The sequence below is a fragment of the Oncorhynchus keta genome, unplaced genomic scaffold (genome assembly GCF_023373465.1).
Source record: "Oncorhynchus keta strain PuntledgeMale-10-30-2019 unplaced genomic scaffold, Oket_V2 Un_contig_16088_pilon_pilon, whole genome shotgun sequence".
NCBI lineage: Eukaryota > Metazoa > Chordata > Actinopteri > Salmoniformes > Salmonidae > Oncorhynchus > Oncorhynchus keta.
Genome location: NW_026279703.1, coordinates 13,907 through 35,909, shown reverse-complemented (window position 1 = coordinate 35,909; position 22,003 = coordinate 13,907). Strand labels below are relative to the sequence as shown.

The window sequence follows — 22,003 nt, the reverse complement described above, 5'->3', positions numbered from 1 at the left end:
TCTAGGTACTTAACCATGTCAGGACTGTTCTCTAGGTACTTAACCATGTCAGGACTGTTCTCTAGGTACTTAACCATGTCAGGACTGTTCTCTAGGTACCGGCTGTGACAGGTTGTATCCTAGACAGTTTGGGGTCCGATCCCAGGATGTGTTACAGGTTGTATCCTAGACAGGTTGGGGTCCGATCCCAGGATGTGTTACAGGTTGTATCCTAGACAGTTTGGGGTTTGAACCCAGGATGTGTGACAGGTTGTATCCTAGACAGTTTGGGGTCCGAACCCAGGATGTGTTACAGGTTGTATCCTAGACAGTTTGGGGTTTGAACCCAGGATGTGTGACAGGTTGTGTTAATATCCTAGATCTAATAGCTGTATGATATTTAACATGTTGTAGAACATGGTCCAGTATCAGAACCTGTTTGAGGTGTGTGTGTGTGTGTGTGTGTGTGTACCTGTTTGAGGTGTGTGTGTGTGTGTGTACCTGTTTGAGGTGTGTGTGTGTGTGTGTACCTGTTTGAGGTGTGTGTGTGTGTGTGTGTGTGTGTGTGTGTGTGTGTGTACCTGTTTGAGGTGTGTGTGTGTGTGTGTGTACCTGTTTGAGGTGTGTGTGTGTGTACCTGTTTGAGGTGTGTGTGTGTGTGTGTACCTGTTTGAGGTGTGTGTACCTGTTTGAGGTGTGTGTGTGTGTGTGTGTGTGTACCTGTTTGAGGTGTGTGTGTGTGTGTGTGTGTACCTGTTTGAGGTGTGTGTGTGTGTGTGTGTACCTGTTTGGTGGTGTGTGTGTGTGTGTGTGTGTGTACCTGTTTGAGGTGTGTGTGTGTGTGTGTACCTGTTTGAGGTGTGTGTGTGTGTGTGTGCCTGTTTGAGGTGTGTGTGTGTGTGTGTGTGTGTGTGTGTGTGTGTGTACCTGTTTGAGGTGTGTGTGTGTGTGTACCTGTTTGAGGTGTGTGTGTGTGTGTACCTGTTTGAGGTGTGTGTACCTGTTTGAGGTGTGTGTGTACCTGTTTGAGGTGTGTGTGTGTACCTGTTTGAGGTGTGTGTGTGTGTGTGTGTGTGTGTGTGTGTGTGTGTGTGTGTGTGTGTGTGTGTGTGTGTGTGTGTGTGTGTGTGTGTGTGTGTGTACCTGTTTGAGGTGTGTGTGTACCTGTTTGAGGTGTGTGTGTACCTGTTTGAGGTGTGTGTGTACCTGTTTGAGGTCAGTGTGTGTGTGTGTACCTGTTTGAGGTGTGTGTGTGTGTGTACCTGTTTGAGGTGTGTGTGTGTGTGTGTGTGTGTGTGTGTGTGTGTGTGTGTGTGTGTGTGTGTGTGTGTGTGTGTGTGTGTGTGTGTACCTGTTTGAGGTCAGTGTGTTGTGGTATCTCCATCAGCTCCATGTTCTGTTCCTGCGCCTGCAGCATGAAGGCTTCTTTAATATCTTCAGTGGTACACTTATCCTCCGGTACTGGTACTACCTGGGGAGGGACAGACTGTTACAGGGGGTGTTCTACTTCCCTGGGGAGGGACAGACTGTTACAGGGGCTGTTCTACCTCCCTGGGGAGGGACAGACTGTTACAGGGGCTGTTCTACCTCCCTGGGGAGGGACAGACTGTTACAGGGGCTGTTCTACCTCCCTGGGGAGGGACAGAATGTTACAGGGGCTGTTCTACCTCCCTGGGGAGGGACAGACTGTTACAGGGGCTGTTCTACCTCCCTGGGGAGGGACAGACTGTTACAGGGGCTGTTCTACCTCCCTGGGGAGGGACAGAATGTTACAGGGGCTGTTCTACCTCCCTGGGGAGGGACAGACTGTTACAGGGGCTGTTCTACCTCCCTGGGGAGGGACAGACTGTTACAGGGGCTGTTCTACCTCCCTGGGGAGGGACAGACTGTTACAGGGGCTGTTCTACCTCCCTGGGGAGGGACAGAATGTTACAGGGGCTGTTCTACCTCCCTGGGGAGGGACAGACTGTTACAGGGGCTGTTCTACCTCCCTGGGGAGGGACAGACTGTTACAGGGGCTGTTCTACCTCCCTGGGGAGGGACAGACTGTTACAGGGGCTGTTCTACCTCCCTGGGGAGGGACAGACTGTTACAGGGGCTGTTCTACCTCCCTGGGAAGGGACAGACTGTTACAGGGGCTGTTCCACCTCCCTGGGGAGGGACAGACTGTTACAGGGGCTGTTCCACCTCCCTGGGGAGGGACAGACTGTTACAGGGGCTGTTCCACCTCCCTGGGGAGGGGCAGACTGTTACAGGGGCTGTTCTACCTCCCTGGGGAGGGGCAGACTGTTACAGGGGCTGTTCCACCTCCCTGGGAAGGGACAGACTGTTACAGGGGCTGTTCTACCTCCCTGGGGAGGGACAGACTGTTACAGGGGCTGTTCTACCTCCCTGGGGAGGGACAGACTGTTACAGGGGCTGTTCCACCTCCCTGGGAAGGGACAGACTGTTACAGGGGCTGTTCCACCTCCCTGGGAAGGGACAGACTGTTACAGGGGCTGTTCCACCTCCCTGGGGAGGGACAGAATGTTACAGGGGCTGTTCTACCTCCCTGGGGAGGGACAGACTGTTACAGGGGCTGTTCTACCTCCCTGGGGAGGGACAGACTGTTACAGGGGCTGTTCCACCTCCCTGGGAAGGGACAGACTGTTACAGGGGCTGTTCTACCTCCCTGGGGAGGGACAGACTGTTACAGGGGCTGTTCCACCTCCCTGGGAAGGGACAGACTGTTACAGGGGCTGTTCCACCTCCCCCTGGGAAGGGACAGACTGTTACAGGGGCTGTTCCGCCTCCCTGGGGAGGGACAGAATGTTACAGGGGCTGTTCTACCTCCCTGGGGAGGGACAGACTGTTACAGGGGCTGTTCCACCTCCCTGGGGAGGGACAGACTGTTACAGGGGCTGTTCCACCTCCCTGGGAAGGGACAGACTGTTACAGGGGCTGTTCCACCTCCCTGGGAAGGGACAGACTGTTACAGGGGCTGTTCCGCCTCCCTGGGGAGGGACAGAATGTTACAGGGGCTGTTCTACCTCCCTGGGGAGGGACAGACTGTTACAGGGCTGTTCCACCTCCCTGGGGAGGGACAGACTGTTACAGGGGCTGTTCTACCTCCCTGGGGAGGGACAGACTGTTACAGGGGCTGTTCTACCTCCCTGGGGAGGGACAGACTGTTACAGGGCTGTTCTACCTCCCTGGGAAGGGACAGACTGTTACAGGGGCTGTTCCACCTCCCTGGGAAGGGACAGACTGTTACAGGGGCTGTTCCACCTCCCTGGGGAGGGACAGACTGTTACAGGGGCTGTTCCACCTCCCTGGGGAGGGGCAGACTGTTACAGGGGCTGTTCTACCTCCCTGGGGAGGGGCAGACTGTTACAGGGGCTGTTCCACCTCCCTGGGAAGGGACAGACTGTTACAGGGGCTGTTCTACCTCCCTGGGGAGGGACAGACTGTTACAGGGGCTGTTCTACCTCCCTGGGGAGGGACAGACTGTTACAGGGGCTGTTCTACCTCCCTGGGGAGGGACAGACTGTTACAGGGGCTGTTCCACCTCCCTGGGAAGGGACAGACTGTTACAGGGGCTGTTTTACCTCCCTGGGAAGGGACAGACTGTTACAGGGGCTGTTCCACCTCCCTGGGGAGGGACAGAATGTTACAGGGGCTGTTCTACCTCCCTGGGGAGGGACAGACTGTTACAGGGGCTGTTCTACCTCCCTGGGGAGGGACAGACTGTTACAGGGGCTGTTCTACCTCCCTGGGGAGGGACAGACTGTTACAGGGGCTGTTCCACCTCCCTGGGAAGGGACAGACTGTTACAGGGGCTGTTCTACCTCCCTGGGGAGGGACAGACTGTTACAGGGGCTGTTCCACCTCCCTGGGAAGGGACAGACTGTTACAGGGGCTGTTCCACCTCCCTGGGAAGGGACAGACTGTTACAGGGGCTGTTCCGCCTCCCTGGGGAGGGACAGAATGTTACAGGGGCTGTTCTACCTCCCTGGGGAGGGACAGACTGTTACAGGGGCTGTTCCACCTCCCTGGGGAGGGACAGACTGTTACAGGGGCTGTTCCACCTCCCTGGGAAGGGACAGACTGTTACAGGGGCTGTTCCACCTCCCTGGGAAGGGACAGACTGTTACAGGGGCTGTTCCGCCTCCCTGGGGAGGGACAGAATGTTACAGGGGCTGTTCTACCTCCCTGGGGAGGGACAGACTGTTACAGGGGCTGTTCCACCTCCCTGGGGAGGGACAGACTGTTACAGGGGCTGTTCCACCTCCCTGGGGAGGGACAGACTGTTACAGGGGCTGTTCTACCTCCCTGGGGAGGGACAGACTGTTACAGGGGCTGTTCTACCTCCCTGGGGAGGGACAGACTGTTACAGGGGCTGTTCCACCTCCCTGGGGAGGGACAGACTGTTACAGGGACTGTTCTACCTCCCTGGGGAGGGACAGACTGTTACAGGGGCTGTTCTACCTCCCTGGGGAGGGACAGACTGTTACAGGGGGTGTTCTACCTCCCTGGGGAGGGACAGACTGTTACAGGGGCTGTTCCACCTCCCTGGGGAGGGACAGACTGTTACAGGGGCTGTTCCACCTCCCTGGGGAGGGACAGACTGTTACAGGGGGTGTTCTACCTCCCTGGGAAGGGACAGACTGTTACAGGGGCTGTTCCACCTCCCTGGGGAGGGACAGACTGTTACAGGGGCTGTTCCACCTCCCTGGGGAGGGACAGACTGTTACAGGGGGTGTTCTACCTCCCTGGGGAGGGACAGACTGTTACAGGGGCTGTTCCACCTCCCTGGGGAGGGACAGACTGTTACAGGGGCTCTTCTACCTGATGATGTTTACTCAGCAGGAAATGCAGAATGATGGTCTCCTTCTCTATGATCAGCTCATCAGAAAGTGATGAATAGATCAAGTTGAAATGAGTGATTATCATGACAACTGATGGGCAGGCTGGCCCTGAGGGGTGAGTGTAGTCTAGTCTACCTGTATCTGGGCAGGCTGGCCCTGAGGGGTGAGTGTAGTCTAGTCTACCTGTATCTGGGCAGGCTGGCCCTGAGGGGTGAGTGTAGTCTAGTCTACCTGTATCTGGGCAGGCTGGCCCTGAGGGGTGAGTGTAGTCTAGTCTACCTGTATCTGGGCAGGCTGGCCCTGAGGGGTGAGTGTAGTCTAGTCTACCTGTATCTGGGCAGGCTGGCCCTGAGGGGTGAGTGTAGTCTAGTCTACCTGAATCTGGGCAGGCTGGCCCTGAGGGGTGAGTGTAGTCTCGTCTACCTGTATCTGGGCAGGCTGGCCCTGAGGGGTGAGTGTAGTCTAGTCTACCTGTATCTGGGCAGGCTGGCCCTGAGGGGTGAGTGTAGTCTAGTCTACCTGTATCTGGGCAGGCTGGCCCTGAGGGGTGAGTGGAGTCTAGTCTACCTGAATCTGGGCAGGCTGGCCCTGAGGGGTGAGTGTAGTCTAGTCTACCTGTATCTGGGCAGGCTGGCCCTGAGGGGTGAGTGTAGTCTAGTCTACCTGTATCTGGGCAGGCTGGCCCTGAGGGGTGAGTGTAGTCTAGTCTACCTGTATCTGGGCAGGCTGGCCCTGAGGGGTGAGTGTAGTCTAGTCTACCTGTATCTGGGCAGGCTGGCCCTGAGGGGTGAGTGTAGTCTAGTCTACCTGTATCTGGGCAGGCTGGCCCTGAGGGGTGAGTGTAGTCTAGTCTACCTGAATCTGGGCAGGCTGGCCCTGAGGGGTGAGTGTAGTCTCGTCTACCTGTATCTGGGCAGGCTGGCCCTGAGGGGTGAGTGTAGTCTAGTCTACCTGTATCTGGGCAGGCTGGCCCTGAGGGGTGAGTGTAGTCTAGTCTACCTGTATCTGGGCAGGCTGGCCCTGAGGGGTGAGTGTAGTCTAGTCTACCTGTATCTGGGCCGGCTGGCCCTGAGGGGTGAGTGGAGTCTAGTCTACCTGTAGGCAGGCTGGCCCTGAGGGGTGAGTGTCGTCTAGTCTACCTGTATCTGGGCAGGCTGGCCCTGAGGGGTGAGTGTAGTCTAGTCTACCTGTATCTGGGCCGGCTGGCCCTGAGGGGTGAGTGTAGTCTAGTCTACCTGTATCTGGGCAGGCTGGCCCTGAGGGGTGAGTGTAGTCTAGTCTACCTGTATCTGGGCAGGCTGGCCCTTAGGGGTGAGTGTCGTCTAGTCTACCTGTATCTGGGCAGGCTGGCCCTGAGGGGTGAGTGGAGTCTAGTCTACCTGTATCTGGGCAGGCTGGCCCTGAGGGGTGAGTGTAGTCTAGTCTACCTGTATCTGGGCAGGCTGGCCCTGAGGGGTGAGTGTAGTCTAGTCTACCTGTATCTGGGCAGGCTGGCCCTGAGGGGTGAGTGTAGTCTAGTCTACCTGTATCTGGGCAGGCTGGCCCTTAGGGGTGAGTGTCGTCTAGTCTACCTGTATCTGGGCAGGCTGGCCCTTAGGGGTGAGTGTCGTCTAGTCTACCTGTATCTGGGCAGGCTGGCCCTGAGGGGTGAGTGTAGTCTAGTCTACCTGTATCTGGGCAGGCTGGCCCTGAGGGGTCGTCTAGTCTACCTGGATCTGTAGGTGTTGGCTGTGGTAGTTCCTCTCAAACAGAACACAGCGCTGTCCTTTGCTCTTATAGAAGGTCCTGACAGCCATCTTGTATCGGTCCAGTTCTTTAACCACCTCAGAGCTCAGTTCAACTACAGACTGGTAGTGACCGATGGGCAGTACCAACACATGCTGAGGGGTTAGACTGCCCTTAGCAAGGGCCAGGTAGCACTGAGGAAAAATACATCAACACAAAATGGTTAACTGGGGGCTTCAGAGCCCTTTAAACAGAACAACCTCTTTCTACTATCCGTTGTGATACTCAGACTGTGTGTGTGTGGAAACTCACATGTGTCCCAATGCTGATGACCAGGTGTTTCTCTACCTGAGGGCTGGCCAGACAGAACCAACAGGGACCGCTGGGCTGAGCTGAACCAGACACACAGAGAGAGAGAGACATACATGAGAGGGTGGGAGACGGTGAGGGTGTGGGTATAAGGGTGTGGGAGGGTGTGTGTGTGTGTGTCTGTGAGAGTAAGGGGGGGAGACGGTGAGGGTGTGGGTGTGTGTATAAGGGTGTGGGGATGTGTGTGTGTCTGTGAGAGCGAGGGAGGGAGACGGTGTGGGTGTGTGTATAAGGGTGTGGGAGGGTGTGTGTGTGTGTGTCTGTGAGAGTAAGGGGGGGAGACGGTGAGGGTGTGGGTGTGTGTATAAGGGTGTGGGAGGGTGTGTGTGTGTGTGTGTGTGTGTGTGTGTGTGTGTGTGTGTGTGTGTGTGTGTGTGTGTGTGTGTGAGAGCAAGGGTGGGAGACGGTGAGGGTGTGGGAGGGTGTCTGTGAGAGCGAGGGAGGGAGACGGTGAGGGTGTGGGTGTGTGTCTGTGAGAGCGAGGGAGGGAGACGGTGAGGGTGTGGGTGTGTGTATAAGGGTGTGGGAGGGTGTGTGTGTGTGTGTGTCTGTGAGAGCGAGGGTGGGAGCCGGTGAGGGTGTGTGTATAAGGGTGTGGGAGGGAGTGTGTGTTTGTGTGTGTCTGTGAGAGCGAGGGTGGGAGATGGTGTGGGAGGGTGTGTGTCTGTGAGAGCGAGGGTGGGAGACGGTGAGGGTGTGGGTGTGTGTCTGTGAGAGTGAGGGAGGGAGACTCACGGGGTCTGCGGGGTTGTTTAGGCCTGTCTAGATCAAAGGGCAGTCTCTGACTCTGCCGGTCTGAATCCCACGGATGTCCTTGATTCTGCCCGTCTCCGTCTGAGGGCCTCTTCCTACCACGCCCCCCCTGGCCACGCCCCCCTCCACGCTGCTTCTTCCCCAGGTCAAAGAAGAACTGAGATGCCGGCTCCTGAGAGAAATAAACACAGTATACAAAACATTAAGAACACATTCCATGACAGACTGACCAGGTGAATCCAGGTGAAAGCTATGATCCCTTATTGATGTCACCTGTTAAATCCACTTCAATCAGTGTAGATGAAGGGGAGGAGACATGTAGATGAAGGGGAGGAGACATGTAGATGAAGGGGAGGAGACATGTAGATGAAGGGGAGGAGACATGTAGATGAAGGGGAGGAGACATGTAGATGAAGGGGAGGAGACATGTAGATGAAGGGGAGGAGACATGTAGATGAAGGGGAGGAGACGTGTTAAATAAGGATTTTTAAACCTTGAGACAGGGATATGGGAATGTGTGTCATTCAGAGGGTGAACAGGGAAGACAACATATTGAAGTGCCTCTGAACGGGTTATGGTAGTAGGTGCCAGGAGCACCGGTTTGGGTCAAGAACTGCAACGTTGCTGGGGTTTTCACACTCAACAGTTTCCTGTGTGTATCAAGAATGGTCCACCACCCTAGAGGACATCCAGCCAACTTGACAACAGTGGGAAGCCTTGGAGTCGACATGGGCCAGCATCCCTGTAGAGCGCTTTCAACACCTTGTAGTCCACGCCCCGACGAATTGAGGCTGTTCTGAGGGCTAAAGGGGAGGAGCAACTCAATATGAGGAAGGTGTTCTTAATGTTTTGTCCACTCAGTGTATATTTACCGTCTGCATTGTCGAAGCGGTGTGTGTTTTCAAGGATATTTTCTGATGATTATTCCTTATTGGAATTTGGCCTTTAGATCAGGAGTGTCTTGAAGTCTTGTTTTAAATGTCTATTCAGCCCCACGGTCTGGCTTGATGCTTTGGCACCGGAAGGACGAAACAGGAAGACGATTTAGAGTTGCCCTCTCCTCTGGAGGGGAATGAGATGCCCTCTCCTCTGGAGGGGAATGAGATGCCCTCTCCTCTGGAGGGGAATGAGATGCCCTCTCCTCTGGAGGGGAATGAGATGCCCTCTCCTCTGGAGGGGAATGAGATGCCCTCTCCTCTGGAGGGGAATGAGATGCCCTCTCCTCTGGAGGGGAATGAGATGCCCTCTCCTCTGGAGGGGAATGAGATGCCCTCTCCTCTGGAGGGGAATGAGATGCCCTCTCCTCTGGAGGGGAATGAGATGCCCTCTCCTCTGGAGGGGAATGAGATGCCCTCTCCCCTGGAGGGGAATGAGATGCCCTCTCCTCTGGAGGGGAAAGAGATGCCCTCTCCTCTGGAGGGGAAAGAGATGCCCTCTCCTCTGGAGGGGAAAGAGATGCCCTCTCCTCTGGAGGGGAAAGAGATGCCCTCTCCTCTGGAGGGGAAAGAGATGCCCTCTCCTCTGGAGGGGAAAGAGATGCCCTCTCCTCTGGAGGGGAAAGAGATGCCCTCTCCTCTGGAGGGGAATGAGATGCCCTCTCCTCTGGAGGGGAATGAGATGTGCTGCCGACCTCAAGGTAGAACGTCTTCCCATGTCTGTCTGTCTGTTAAACCTTTTATAGTTGTTGGCCTTCTACACTACATGACCAAAAGTATGTGGACACCTGCTCATCCAATATCTCATTGCGAAATCATGGGCATTAATATAAAAAAAAAATAATATGGAGTAGGTCCCCCCCTTTGCTGCTATAACAGCCTCCACTCTTCTGGGAAGGCTTTCCGCTAGATGTTGGAACATTGCTGCTATAACAGCCTCCACTCTTCTGGGAAGGCTTTCCGCTAGATGTTGGAACATTGCTGCTATAACAGCCTCCACTCTTCTGGGAAGGCTTTCCACTAGATGTTGGAACATTGCTGCTATAACAGCCTCCACTCTTCTGGGAAGGCTTTCCACTAGATGTTGGAACATTGCTGCTATAACAGCCTCCACTCTTCTGGGAAGGCTTTCCACTAGATGTTGGAACATTGCTGCTATAACAGCCTCCACTCTTCTGGGAAGGCTTTCCACTAGATGTTGGAACATTGTTGCTATAACAGCCTCCACTCTTCTGGGAAGGCTTTCCACTAGATGTTGGAACATTGCTGCTATAACAGCCTCCACTCTTCTGGGAAGGCTTTCCACTAGATGTTGGAACATTGTTGCTATAACAGCCTCCACTCTTCTGGGAAGGCTTTCCACTAGATGTTGGAACATTGTTGCTATAACAGCCTCCACTCTTCTGGGAAGGCTTTCCACTAGATGTTGGAACATTGCTGCTATAACAGCCTCCACTCTTCTGGGAAGGCTTTCCACTAGATGTTGGAACATTGTTGCTATAACAGCCTCCACTCTTCTGGGAAGGCTTTCCACTAGATGTTGGAACATTGCTGCTATAACAGCCTCCACTCTTCTGGGAAGGCTTTCCACTAGATGTTGGAACATTGCTGCTATAACAGCCTCCACTCTTCTGGGAAGGCTTTCCACTAGATGTAGGAACATTGCTGCTATAACAGCCTCCACTCTTCTGGGAAGGCTTTCCACTAGATGTTGGAACATTGCTGCTACAACAGCCTCCACTCTTCTGGGAAGGCTTTCCACTAGATGTAGGAACATTGCTGCTATAACAGCCTCCACTCTTCTGGGAAGGCTTTCCACTAGATGTAGGAACATTGCTGCTATAACAGCCTCCACTCTTCTGGGAAGGCTTTCCACTAGATGTTGGAACATTGCTGCTATAACAGCCTCCACTCTTCTGGGAAGGCTTTCCACTAGATGTAGGAACATTGCTGCTATAACAGCCTCCACTCTTCTGGGAAGGCTTTCCACTAGATGTTGGAACATTGCTGCTATAACAGCCTCCACTCTTCTGGGAAGGTTTTCCACTAGAGGTTGGAACATTGCTGTGGGGACTTGCTTCCATTCAGCCACAAGAGCATTTGTGAGGTCGGGCACTGATGTTGGGCGATTAGACCTAGCTCACAGTCGCCGTTCCAATTCATCCCAAAGGTGTTTGATGGGGTTGAGGTCAGGGCTCTGACCAGGACAGTCAAGTTCTTCCACACCGATCTCTAAAAAAACATTTCTGTATGGACCTCGCTTTGTGCTCGGGGGCATGGTCATGCTGAAACAGGAAAGGACCTTGCCCAAACTGTTGCCCCAAAGTTGGAGGCACCGAATCATCTATAATGTACGGTGCCTTCGGGAAGTATTCTGAACCCTTGACCTTTTCAAAATTCTTATGTTAAAGCCTTATTCCAAAATAAAAACAAACCTCCGCAATCTACACACAATACACCATAATGACATAGTGAAATCAGGTTCAGAAATGTTTGCAAATGTATTAAAATAAAAAAACAGAAATACCTTATTTACATAAGTATTCAGACCCTTTGATACGAGACTCCAAATTGAGCTCAGGTGTATCCTGTTTCCATTGATCATCCTTGTTTCTAAAACTTGATTGGAGTCCACCTGTGGTAAATTCAATTGATTGGACATCATTTGGAAAGGCTCACAACTGTCTATAAAAAGGTCCCACAGTTGACAGTGCATGCCAGAGCAAAAACCAAGCCATGAGGTCAAAGGAATTGTCCGTAGAGCTCCTAGACAGGATTGTGTCAAGACACAGATCTGGGGAAGGGTATCAAAAAAATGTCTGCAGTATTGAAGGTCCCCAAGAAGACAGTGGCCTCCATCATTCTGCAGCATTGAAGATCCCCAAGAACACAGTGGCCTCCATCATTCTGCAGCATTGAAGATCCCCAAGAACACAGTGGCCTCCATCATTCTGCAGTATTGAAGATCCCCAAGAACACAGTGGCCTCCATCATTCTGCAGCATTGAAGGTCCCCAAGAACACAGTGGCCTCCATCATTCTTAAATGGAAGAAGTTTGGAACCACCAAGATTCTTCCTAGAGCTGGCCAGCCATCCAAACTGAGCAATCGGGGAAGAAGGTCCTTGGTCAGGGAGGTCACTGAGAACCCGATGGTCACTCTGACAGAGCTCCAGAGTTCCTCTGTGGAGATGGGAGAACCTTCCAGAAGGACAACCCTCTCTGTAGCACTTCACCAACCAGGCCTTTATGGTAGAGTGGCCAGACTGAAGCCACTCCTCAATAAAAAGGCACATGCCTGCTTGGAGTTAGCCAAAAAGGCACCGAGAGACTCTCAGAGCTGTGGTTTGACGAAACCAAGATTCAACTGTTTGGCCTGAACACCAAGCATCACGTCTGGAGGAAACCACCATCCCTACGGTGAAACATGGGGGTGGCAGCATTGTGCTGTGGGGGTGTTTTTCAGCGGCAGGGACTGGGAGACTAGTCAGGATTGAGGAAAAGATGAACAGAGTAAAGTACAGAGAGATCCTTGATGAAAACTTGCTCCAGAGCACTCAGGACATCAGACTGGGGCGAAGGTTCACCTTTCTAACAGACCAACGAACCTAAGCACACAGCCAAGACAACCCAGGAGTGGCTTCGGGACAAGTCTCTGGATGTCGAGTGGCCCAGGCAGAGCCCAGGAATTTAACCCAATCAAACATCTCTGGAGAGACCTGATAATAGCTGTGCAGCGATGCTCCCCATTCAACCTGACCGAGCTGGAGAGGATCTGCAGAGAAGAATGGGAGAAACCCCAAATACAGGTGTGCCAAACTTGTAGCATCATACCCAAGAAGACTCTAGGCTGTAATCTGACAGAGGTGCTTCAACAAAAGTACTGAGTAAAGGGTCTGAATACCTGTTTATTTCATTATAAATTAGCAAACATGGAAACCCATTTCATGAAGCTCCCGGCGAACAGTTCTTGTGCTGACGTTGCTTCCAGAGGCAGTTTGGAACTCGGTAGTGAGTGCTGCAACAGAGGCAGTTTGGAACTCGGTAGTGAGCGCTGCAACAGAGGCAGTTTGGAACTCGGTAGTGAGCGCTGCAACAGAGGCAGTTTGGAACTCGGTAGTGAGCGCTGCAACAGAGACAGTTTGGAACTCGGTAGTGAGCGCTGCAACAGAGACAGTTTGGAACTCGGTAGTGAGCGCTGCAACAGAGGCAGTTTGGAACTCGGTAGTGAGTGCTGCAACAGAGGCAGTTTGGAACTCGGTAGTGAGCGCTGCAACAGAGGCAGTTTGGAACTCGGTAGTGAGTGCTGCAACAGAGGCAGTTTGGAACTCGGTAGTGAGTGCTGCAACAGAGGCAGTTTGGAACTCGGTAGTGAGTGCTGCAACAGGGGCAGTTTGGAACTCGGTAGTGAGCGCTGCAACAGAGAACAGAGTGTTTTTACGCGCTACATGTTTCAGCACTCGGCAGTCCCGTTCTGTGAGCTAGTGTGGACCACCACTTCACGGCTGAGCCATTACTGCTCCTAGACTTCACAATAACAGCACTTACAGTTGAAGGTGGCAGCTCTAGCAGCGCAGTAATTTGACAAACTGACTGGTTGGAAAGGTGGCATCCTATGACGGTGCCACGTTGAAAGTCACTGAGCTCTTCAGTAAGGCCATTCTATTGCCGACATCGGTCTATGGAGATCGCATGGCTGTGTGCTCTATTTTATACACGGCAGCAACAGATGTGGCCGAAATAGACGAATACACTCATTTGAAGGGGTGTGGATATGTACTCGTCTCTATATAGTATATATATATAAATAGACGAATACACTCATTTGAAGGGGTGTGGACATGTACTCGTCTCTATATAGTGTTTTAGTCGTTGGCCTTTCTTTAGCATGAAGATCTAAACCCTGAGAGGTTTTCAGATCCTAAGAGTGTGTGTGAGTACCTGGACAGTAGGGTCAGATAGAGTGTGTGTGAGTACCTGGCCAGTAGGGTCAGATAGAGTGTGTGTGAGTACCTGGACAGTAGGGTCAGATAGAGTGTGTGTGAGTACCTGGACAGTAGGGTCAGATAGAGTGTGTGTGAGTACCTGGACAGTAGGGTCAGATAGAGTGTGTGTGAGTACCTGGACAGTAGGGTCAGATAGAGTGTGTGTGAGTACCTGGACAGTAGGGTCAGATAGAGTGTGTGTGAGTACCTGGGTAGGGTCAGATAGAGTGTGTGTGAGTACCTGGACAGTAGGGTCAGATAGAGTGTGTGTGAGTACCTGGACAGTAGGGTCAGATAGAGTGTGTGTGAGTACCTGGACAGTAGGGTCAGATAGAGTGTGTGTGAGTACCTGGACAGTAGGGTCAGATAGAGTGTGTGTGAGTACCTGGACAGTAGGGTCAGATAGAGTGTGTGTGTGAGTACCTGGACAGTAGGGTCAGATAGAGTGTGTGTGTGAGTACCTGGACAGTAGGGTCAGATAGAGTGTGTACCTGGACAGTAGGGTCAGATACCTGGACAGTAGGGTCAGATAGAGTGTGTGTGTGAGTACCTGGACAGTAGGGTCAGATAGAGTGTGTGTGTGAGTACCTGGACAGTAGGGTCAGATAGAGTGTGTGTGTGAGTACCTGGACAGTAGGGTCAGATAGAGTGTGTGTGAGTACCTGGACAGTAGGGTCAGATAGAGTGTGTGTGAGTACCTGGACAGTAGGGTCAGATAGAGTGTGTGTGAGTACCTGGACAGTAGGGTCAGATAGAGTGTGTGTGAGTACCTGGACAGTAGGGTCAGATAGAGTGTGTGTGAGTACCTGGACAGTAGGGTCAGATAGAGTGTGTGTGAGTACCTGGACAGTAGGGTGAGTGTGTGTGAGTACCTGGACAGTAGGGTCAGATAGAGTGTGTGTGAGTACCTGGACAGTAGGGTCAGATAGAGTGTGTGTGAGTACCTGGACAGTAGGGTCAGATAGAGTGTGTGTGGACAGTAGGGTCAGAGTACCTGGACAGTAGGGTCAGATAGAGTGTGTACCTGGACAGTAGGGTCAGATAGAGTGTGTGTGAGTACCTGGACAGACCTGGACAGTAGGGTCAGATAGAGTGTGTGTGAGTACCTGGACAGTAGGGTCAGATAGAGTGTGTGTGAGTACCTGGACAGTAGGGTCAGATAGAGTGTGTGTGAGTACCTGGACAGTAGGGTCAGATAGAGTGTTCTCTCTAACCATCCTGCTGTAAGGGCTCTCAGTGACATCCTGAGGCTGCTTGACCAGTTCTGATGCCTCCATGCTTTTCATGGGGATAATGTTGAAGGCATACAGGTACTGGAGAGAGAGAGAGACACAATATTAACCCCCAAGCCAGCTCAGATGTCTCCCTGCTCCTCACTATGTTGAACCCATCCTGGTACTAGAGAGAGACAATATTAACCCCTAAGCCAGCTCAGATGTCTCCCTGCTCCACACTATGTTGAACCCATCCTGGTACTAGAGAGAGAGAGAGACACAATATTAACCCCTAAGCCAGCTCAGATGTCTCCCTGCTTCTCACTATGTTGAACCCATCCTGGTACTAGAGAGAGAGACACAATATTAACCCCTAAGCCAGATCAGATGTCTCCCTGCTTCTCACTATGTTGAACCCATCCTGGTACTAGAGAGACACAATATTAACCCCTAAGCCAGCTCAGATGTCTCCCTGCTTCTCACTATGTTGAACCCATCCTGGTACTAGAGAGAGAGACACAATATTAACCCCTAAGCCAGATCAGATGTCTCCCTGCTTCTCACTATGTTGAACCCATCCTGGTACTGGAGAGAGAGACACAATATTAACCCCTAAGCCAGCTCAGATGTCTCCCTGCTCCTCACTATGTTGAACCCATCCTGGTACTAGAGAGAGAGACACAATATTAACCCCTAAGCCAGCTCAGATGTCTCCCTGCTCCTCACTATGTTGAACCCATCCTGGTACTAGAGAGAGAGAGACACAATATTAACCCCTAAGCCAGCTCAGATGCCTCCCTGCCCCTATGTTGAACCCATCCTGGTACTAGAGAGAGAGACACAATATTAACCCCTAAGCCAGCTCAGATGTCTCCCTGCTTCTCACTATGTTGAACCCATCCTGGTACTAGAGAGAGACAATATTAACCCCTAAGCCAGCTCAGATGTCTCCCTGCTCCACACTATGTTGAACCCATCCTGGTACTAGAGAGAGAGAGAGACACAATATTAACCCCTAAGCCAGCTCAGATGTCTCCCTGCTTCTCACTATGTTGAACCCATCCTGGTACTAGAGAGAGAGAGACACAATATTAACCCCTAAGCCAGCTCAGATGCCTCCCTGCCCCTATGTTGAACCCATCCTGGTACTAGAGAGAGAGACACAATATTAACCCCTAAGCCAGCTCAGATGTCTCCCTGCTTCTCACTATGTTGAACCCATCCTGGTACTAGAGAGAGAGACACAATATTAACCCCTAAGCCAGATCAGATGTCTCCCTGCTTCTCACTATGTTGAACCCATCCTGGTACTGGAGAGAGAGACACAATATTAACCCCTAAGCCAGCTCAGATGTCTCCCTGCTCCTCACTATGTTGAACCCATCCTGGTACTAGAGAGAGACACAATATTAACCCCTAAGCCAGCTCAGATGTCTCCCTGCTCCTCACTATGTTGAACCCATCCTGGTACTAGAGAGAGAGAGACACAATATTAACCCTAAGCCAGCTCAGATGCCTCCCTGCCCCTATGTTGAACCCATCCTGGTACTAGAGAGAGACACAATATTAACCCCTAAGCCAGCTCAGATGTCTCCCTGCTTCTCACTATGTTGAACCCATCCTGGTACTAGAGAGAGAGACACAATATTAACCCCTAAGCCAGCTCAGATGTCTCCCTGCTCCTCACTATGTTGAACCCATCCTGGTACTAGAGAGACACAATATTAACCCCTAAGCCAGCTCAGATGTCTCCCTGCTCCTCACTATGTTGAACCCATCCTGGTACTAGAGAGAGAGACACAATATTAACCCCTAAGCCAGCTCAGATGCCTCCCTACTCCTCACTATGTTGAACCCATCCTGGTACTAGAGAGAGACAATATTAACCCCTAAGCCAGCTCAGATGCCTCCCTGCTCCTCACTATGTTGAACCCATCCTGGTACTAGAGAGAGACACAATATTAACCCCTAAGCCAGCTCAGATGCCTCCCTGCTCCTCACTATGTTGAACCCATCCTGGTACTAGAGAGAGAGACAATATTAACCCCTAAGCCAGATCAGATGCCTCCCTGCTCCTCACTATGTTGAACCCATCCTGGTACTAGTAAGAGACAATATTAACCCCTAAGCCAGCTCAGATGCCTCCCTGCTCCTCACTATGTTGAACCCATCCTGGTACTAGTAAGACACAATATTAACCCCTAAGCCAGCTCAGATGCCTCCCTGCTCCTCACTATGTTGAACCCATCCTGGTACTAGTAAGAGACAATATTAACCCCTAAGCCAGCTCAGATGCCTCCCTGCTCCTCACTATGTTGAACCCATCCTGGTACTAGAGAGAGAGACAATATTAACCCCTAAGCCAGCTCAGATGCCTCCCTGCTCCTCACTATGTTGAACCCATCCTGGTACTAGAGAGAGACACAATATTAACCCCTAAGCCAGCTCAGATGCCTCCCTGCTCCTCACTATGTTGAACCCATCCTGGTACTAGAGAGACACAATATTAACCCCTAAGCCAGCTCAGATGCCTCCCTGCTCCTCACTATGTTGAACCCATCCTGGTACTAGAGAGAGACACAATATTAACCCCTAAGCCAGATCTCGTACAATGCTGTGTTCTACTCCCTTCACAGAACAGCGCAAACTGGCTCTAAACAGAATAGAAAGAGGAGTGGGAGGCCCCGGTGCACAACAGAGCAAGAATATTAGAGTGTCTAGTTTGGGAAACAGACGCCTCACAAGTCCTCAACTGGCAGCTTCATTAAATAGTACCCGCAAAACATCAATCTCAACGTCAACAGTGAAGAGGCGACACCGGGATGCTGCCTTCTGGCCAAAAAAAAAAAGAAGATTAAGATGGGCAAATTAACACAGACACTGGACAGAGGAACAGAGGTGTTTTGTGGGTACTATTTAATGAAGCTGACAGTGGTCAATAACATCCTCCACTACAGAGAGGGGAGTGGTCAATAACATCCTCCATTACAGAGAGGGGAGTGGTCAACAACATCCTCCACTACAGAGAGGGGAGTGTCAATAACATCCTCCACTACAGAGAGGGGAGTGGTCAATAACATCCTCCAATACAGAGAGGGGAGTGGTCAATAACATCCTCCATTACAGAGAGGGGAGTGGTCAATAACATCCTCCACTACAGAGAGGGGAGTGGTCAATAACATCCTCCACTACAGAGAGGGGAGTGGTCAATAACATCCTCCCCTACAGAGAGGGGAGTGGTCAATAACATCCTCCACTACAGAGAGGGGAGTGGTCAATAACATCCTCCAATACAGAGAGGGGAGTGGTCAATAACATCCTCCACTACAGAGAGGGGAGTGGTCAATAACATCCTCCACTACAGAGAGGGGAGTGGTCAATAACATCCTCCAATACAGAGAGGGGAGTGGTCAATAACATCCTCCATTACAGAGAGGGGAGTGGTCAATAACATCCTCCACTACAGAGAGGGGAGTGGTCAATAACATCCTCCACTACAGAGAGGGGAGTGGTCAATAACATCCTCCACTACAGAGAGGGGAGTGGTCAATAACATCCTCCATTACAGAGAGGGGAGTGGTCAATAACATCCTCCCCTACAGAGAGGGGAGTGGTCAATAACATCCTCCCCTACAGAGAGGGGAGTGGTCAATAACATCCTCCATTACAGAGAGGGGAGTGGTCAATAACATCCTCCACTACAGAGAGGGGAGTGGTCAATAACATCCTCCACTACAGAGAGGGGAGTGGTCAATAACATCCTCCACTACAGAGAGGGGAGTGGTCAATAACATCCTCCACTACAGAGAGGGGAGTGGTCAATAACATCCTCCAATACAGAGAGGGGAGTGGTCAATAACATCCTCCCCTACAGAGAGGGGAGTGGTCAATAACATCCTCCACTACAGAGAGGGAGTGGTCAATAACATCCTCCACTACAGAGAGGGAGTGGTCAATAACATCCTCCAATACAGAGAGGGAGTGGTCAATAACATCCTCCACTACAGAGAGGGGAGTGGTCAATAACATCCTCCACTACAGAGAGGGGAGTGGTCAATAACATCCTCCACTACAGAGAGGGGAGTGGTCAACAACATCCTCCACTACAGAGAGGGGAGTGGTCAATAACATCCTCCACTACAGAGAGGGGAGTGGTCAATAACATCCTCCACTACAGAGAGGGGAGTGGTCAACAACATCCTCCACTACAGAGAGGGGAGTGGTCAATAACATCCTCCACTACAGAGAGGGGAGTGGTCAATAACATCCTCCACTACAGAGAGGGGAGTGGTCAATAACATCCTCCCCTACAGAGAGGGAGTGTCAATAACATCCTCCATTACAGAGAGGGGAGTGGTCAATAACATCCTCCAATACAGAGAGGGGAGTGGTCAATAACATCCTCCACTACAGAGAGGGAGTGGTCAATAACATCCTCCACTACAGAGAGGGGAGTGGTCAATAACATCCTCCACTACAGAGAGGGGAGTGGTCAATAACATCCTCCACTACAGAGAGGGGAGTGGTCAATAACATCCTCCACTACAGAGAGGGGAGTGGTCAATAACATCCTCCACTACAGAGAGGGGAGTGGTCAATAACATCCTCCACTACAGAGAGGGGAGTGGTCAATAACATCCTCCATTACAGAGAGGGGAGTGGTCAATAACATCCTCCAATACAGAGAGGGGAGTGGTCAATAACATCCTCCACTACAGAGAGGGGAGTGGTCAATAACATCCTCCACTACAGAGAGGGGAGTGGTCAATAACATCCTCCACTACAGAGAGGGGAGTGGTCAATAACATCCTCCACTACAGAGAGGGGAGTGGTCAATAACATCCTCCACTACAGAGAGGGGAGTGGTCAATAACATCCTCCACTACAGAGAGGGGAGTGGTCAATAACATCCTCCACTACAGAGAGGGGAGTGGTCAATAACATCCTCCACTACAGAGAGGGGAGTGGTCAATAACATCCTCCACTACAGAGAGGGAGTGGTCAATAACATCCTCCAATACAGAGAGGGAGTGGTCAATAACATCCTCCACTACAGAGAGGGGAGTGGTCAATAACATCCTCCACTACAGAGAGGGGAGTGGTCAATAACATCCTCCACTACAGAGAGGGGAGTGGTCAATAACATCCTCCACTACAGAGAGGGGAGTGGTCAATAACATCCTCCACTACAGAGAGGGGAGTGGTCAATAACATCCTCCCCTACAGAGAGGGGAGTGGTCAATAACATCCTCCAATACAGAGAGGGGAGTGGTCAATAACATCCTCCACTACAGAGAGGGGAGTGGTCAATAACATCCTCCACTACAGAGAGGGGAGTGGTCAATAACATCCTCCACTACAGAGAGGGGAGTGGTCAATAACATCCTCCACTACAGAGAGGGGAGTGGTCAATAACATCCTCCAATACAGAGAGGGAGTGGTCAATAACATCCTCCACTACAGAGAGGGGAGTGGTCAATAACATCCTCCACTACAGAGAGGGGAGTGGTCAATAACATCCTCCACTACAGAGAGGGAGTGGTCAATAACATCCTCCATTACAGAGAGGGGAGTGGTCAATAACATCCTCCACTACAGAGAGGGGAGTGGTCAATAACATCCTCCACTACAGAGAGGGGAGTGGTCAATAACATCCTCCATTACAGAGAGGGGAGTGGTCAATAACATCCTCCAATACAGAGAGGGTGGTCAATAACATCCTCCATTACAGAGAGGGGAGTGGTCAATAACATCCTCCATTACAGAGAGGGGAGTGGTCAATAACATCCTCCACTACAGAGAGGGGAGTGGTCAACAACATCCTCCACTACAGAGAGGGGAGTGGTCAATAACATCCTCCCCTACAGAGAGGGAGTGGTCAATAACATCCTCCACTACAGAGAGGGAGTGGTCAACAACATCCTCCACTACAGAGAGGGGAGTGGTCAATAACATCCTCCCCTACAGAGAGGGTGGTCAATAACGTGGTCAATAACATCCTCCACTACAGAGAGGGGAGTGGTCAACAACATCCTCCACTACAGAGAGGGGAGTGGTCAATAACATCCTCCACTACAGAGAGGGGAGTGGTCAATAACATCCTCCACTACAGAGAGGGAGTGGTCAATAACATCCTCCACTACAGAGAGGGGAGTGGTCAATAACATCCTCCACTACAGAGAGGGAGTGGTCAATAACATCCTCCCCTACAGAGAGGGGAGTGGTCAATAACATCCTCCACTACAGAGAGGGGAGTGGTCAATAACATCCTCCACTACAGAGAGGGGAGTGGTCAATAACATCCTTCCCCTACAGAGGGGAGTGGTCAATAACATCCTCCACTACAGAGAGGGGAGTGGTCAATAACATCCTCCACTACAGAGAGGGGAGTGGTCAATAACATCCTCCACTACAGAGAGGGAGTGGTCAATAACATCCTCCACTACAGAGAGGGGAGTGGTCAATAACATCCTCCACTACAGAGAGGGGAGTGGTCAATAACATCCTCCAATACAGAGAGGGAGTGGTCAATAACATCCTCCCCTACAGAGAGGGGAGTGGTCAATAACATCCTCCCCTACAGAGAGGGAGTGGTCAATAACATCCTCCACTACAGAGAGGGGAGTGGTCAATAACATCCTCCACTACAGAGAGGGGAGTGGTCAATAACATCCTCCACTACAGAGAGGGGAGTGGTCAATAACATCCTCCACTACAGAGAGGGGAGTGGTCAATAACATCCTCCACTACAGAGAGGGGAGGGTCAGTAACATCCTCCACTACAGAGTCAATAACATCCTCCACTACAGAGAGGGAGTGGTCAATAACATCCTCCACTACAGAGAGGGGAGTGGTCAATAACATCCTCCACTACAGAGAGGGAGTGGTCAATAACATCCTCCCCTACAGAGAGGGGAGTGGTCAATAACATCCTCCACTACAGAGAGGGGAGTGGTCAATAACATCCTCCACTACAGAGAGGGGAGTGGTCAATAACATCCTCCAATACAGAGAGGGGAGTGGTCAATAACATCCTCCATACAGAGAGGGGAGTGGTCAATAACATCCTCCACTACAGAGAGGGGAGTGGTCAATAACATCCTCCACTACAGAGAGGGGAGTGGTCAATAACATCCTCCACTACAGAGAGGGAGTGGTCAATAACATCCTCCAATACAGAGAGGGGAGTGGTCAATAA

At 51.6% G+C, this 22,003-nt stretch overlaps 1 protein-coding gene and 1 long non-coding RNA gene across 7 annotated transcripts in view; both read right to left on the bottom strand.

Moving 5' to 3' along the window:
* Positions 1-22,003, bottom strand: part of LOC127919247 (CWF19-like protein 1) — a gene marked incomplete at its 5' end in the record, with an annotated part of 50,949 nt that overhangs the window by 15,043 nt on the left and 13,903 nt on the right. The window contains 5 exons of the mRNA XM_052502730.1: positions 1,331-1,450; positions 6,536-6,745; positions 6,864-6,943; positions 7,656-7,845; positions 14,770-14,904. Of these exons, the coding sequence (XP_052358690.1) occupies positions 1,331-1,450; positions 6,536-6,745; positions 6,864-6,943; positions 7,656-7,845; positions 14,770-14,904 (735 nt within the window). The remainder of the gene's footprint in view (positions 1-1,330; positions 1,451-6,535; positions 6,746-6,863; positions 6,944-7,655; positions 7,846-14,769; positions 14,905-22,003) is intronic.
* On the bottom strand, positions 4,407-6,498 carry LOC127919244 (uncharacterized). Of its 6 annotated transcripts, XR_008102334.1 has the most exons (4): positions 6,206-6,498; positions 6,110-6,157; positions 5,442-5,681; positions 4,407-5,393 (listed from the first exon to the last, which is right to left on the bottom strand). It is a non-coding gene; the product is annotated as an uncharacterized LOC127919244 (long non-coding RNA). The 6 variants fall into 6 exon arrangements; XR_008102329.1 differs by having other exon boundaries at positions 6,110-6,498; XR_008102330.1 differs by having other exon boundaries at positions 5,490-5,681; positions 6,110-6,498.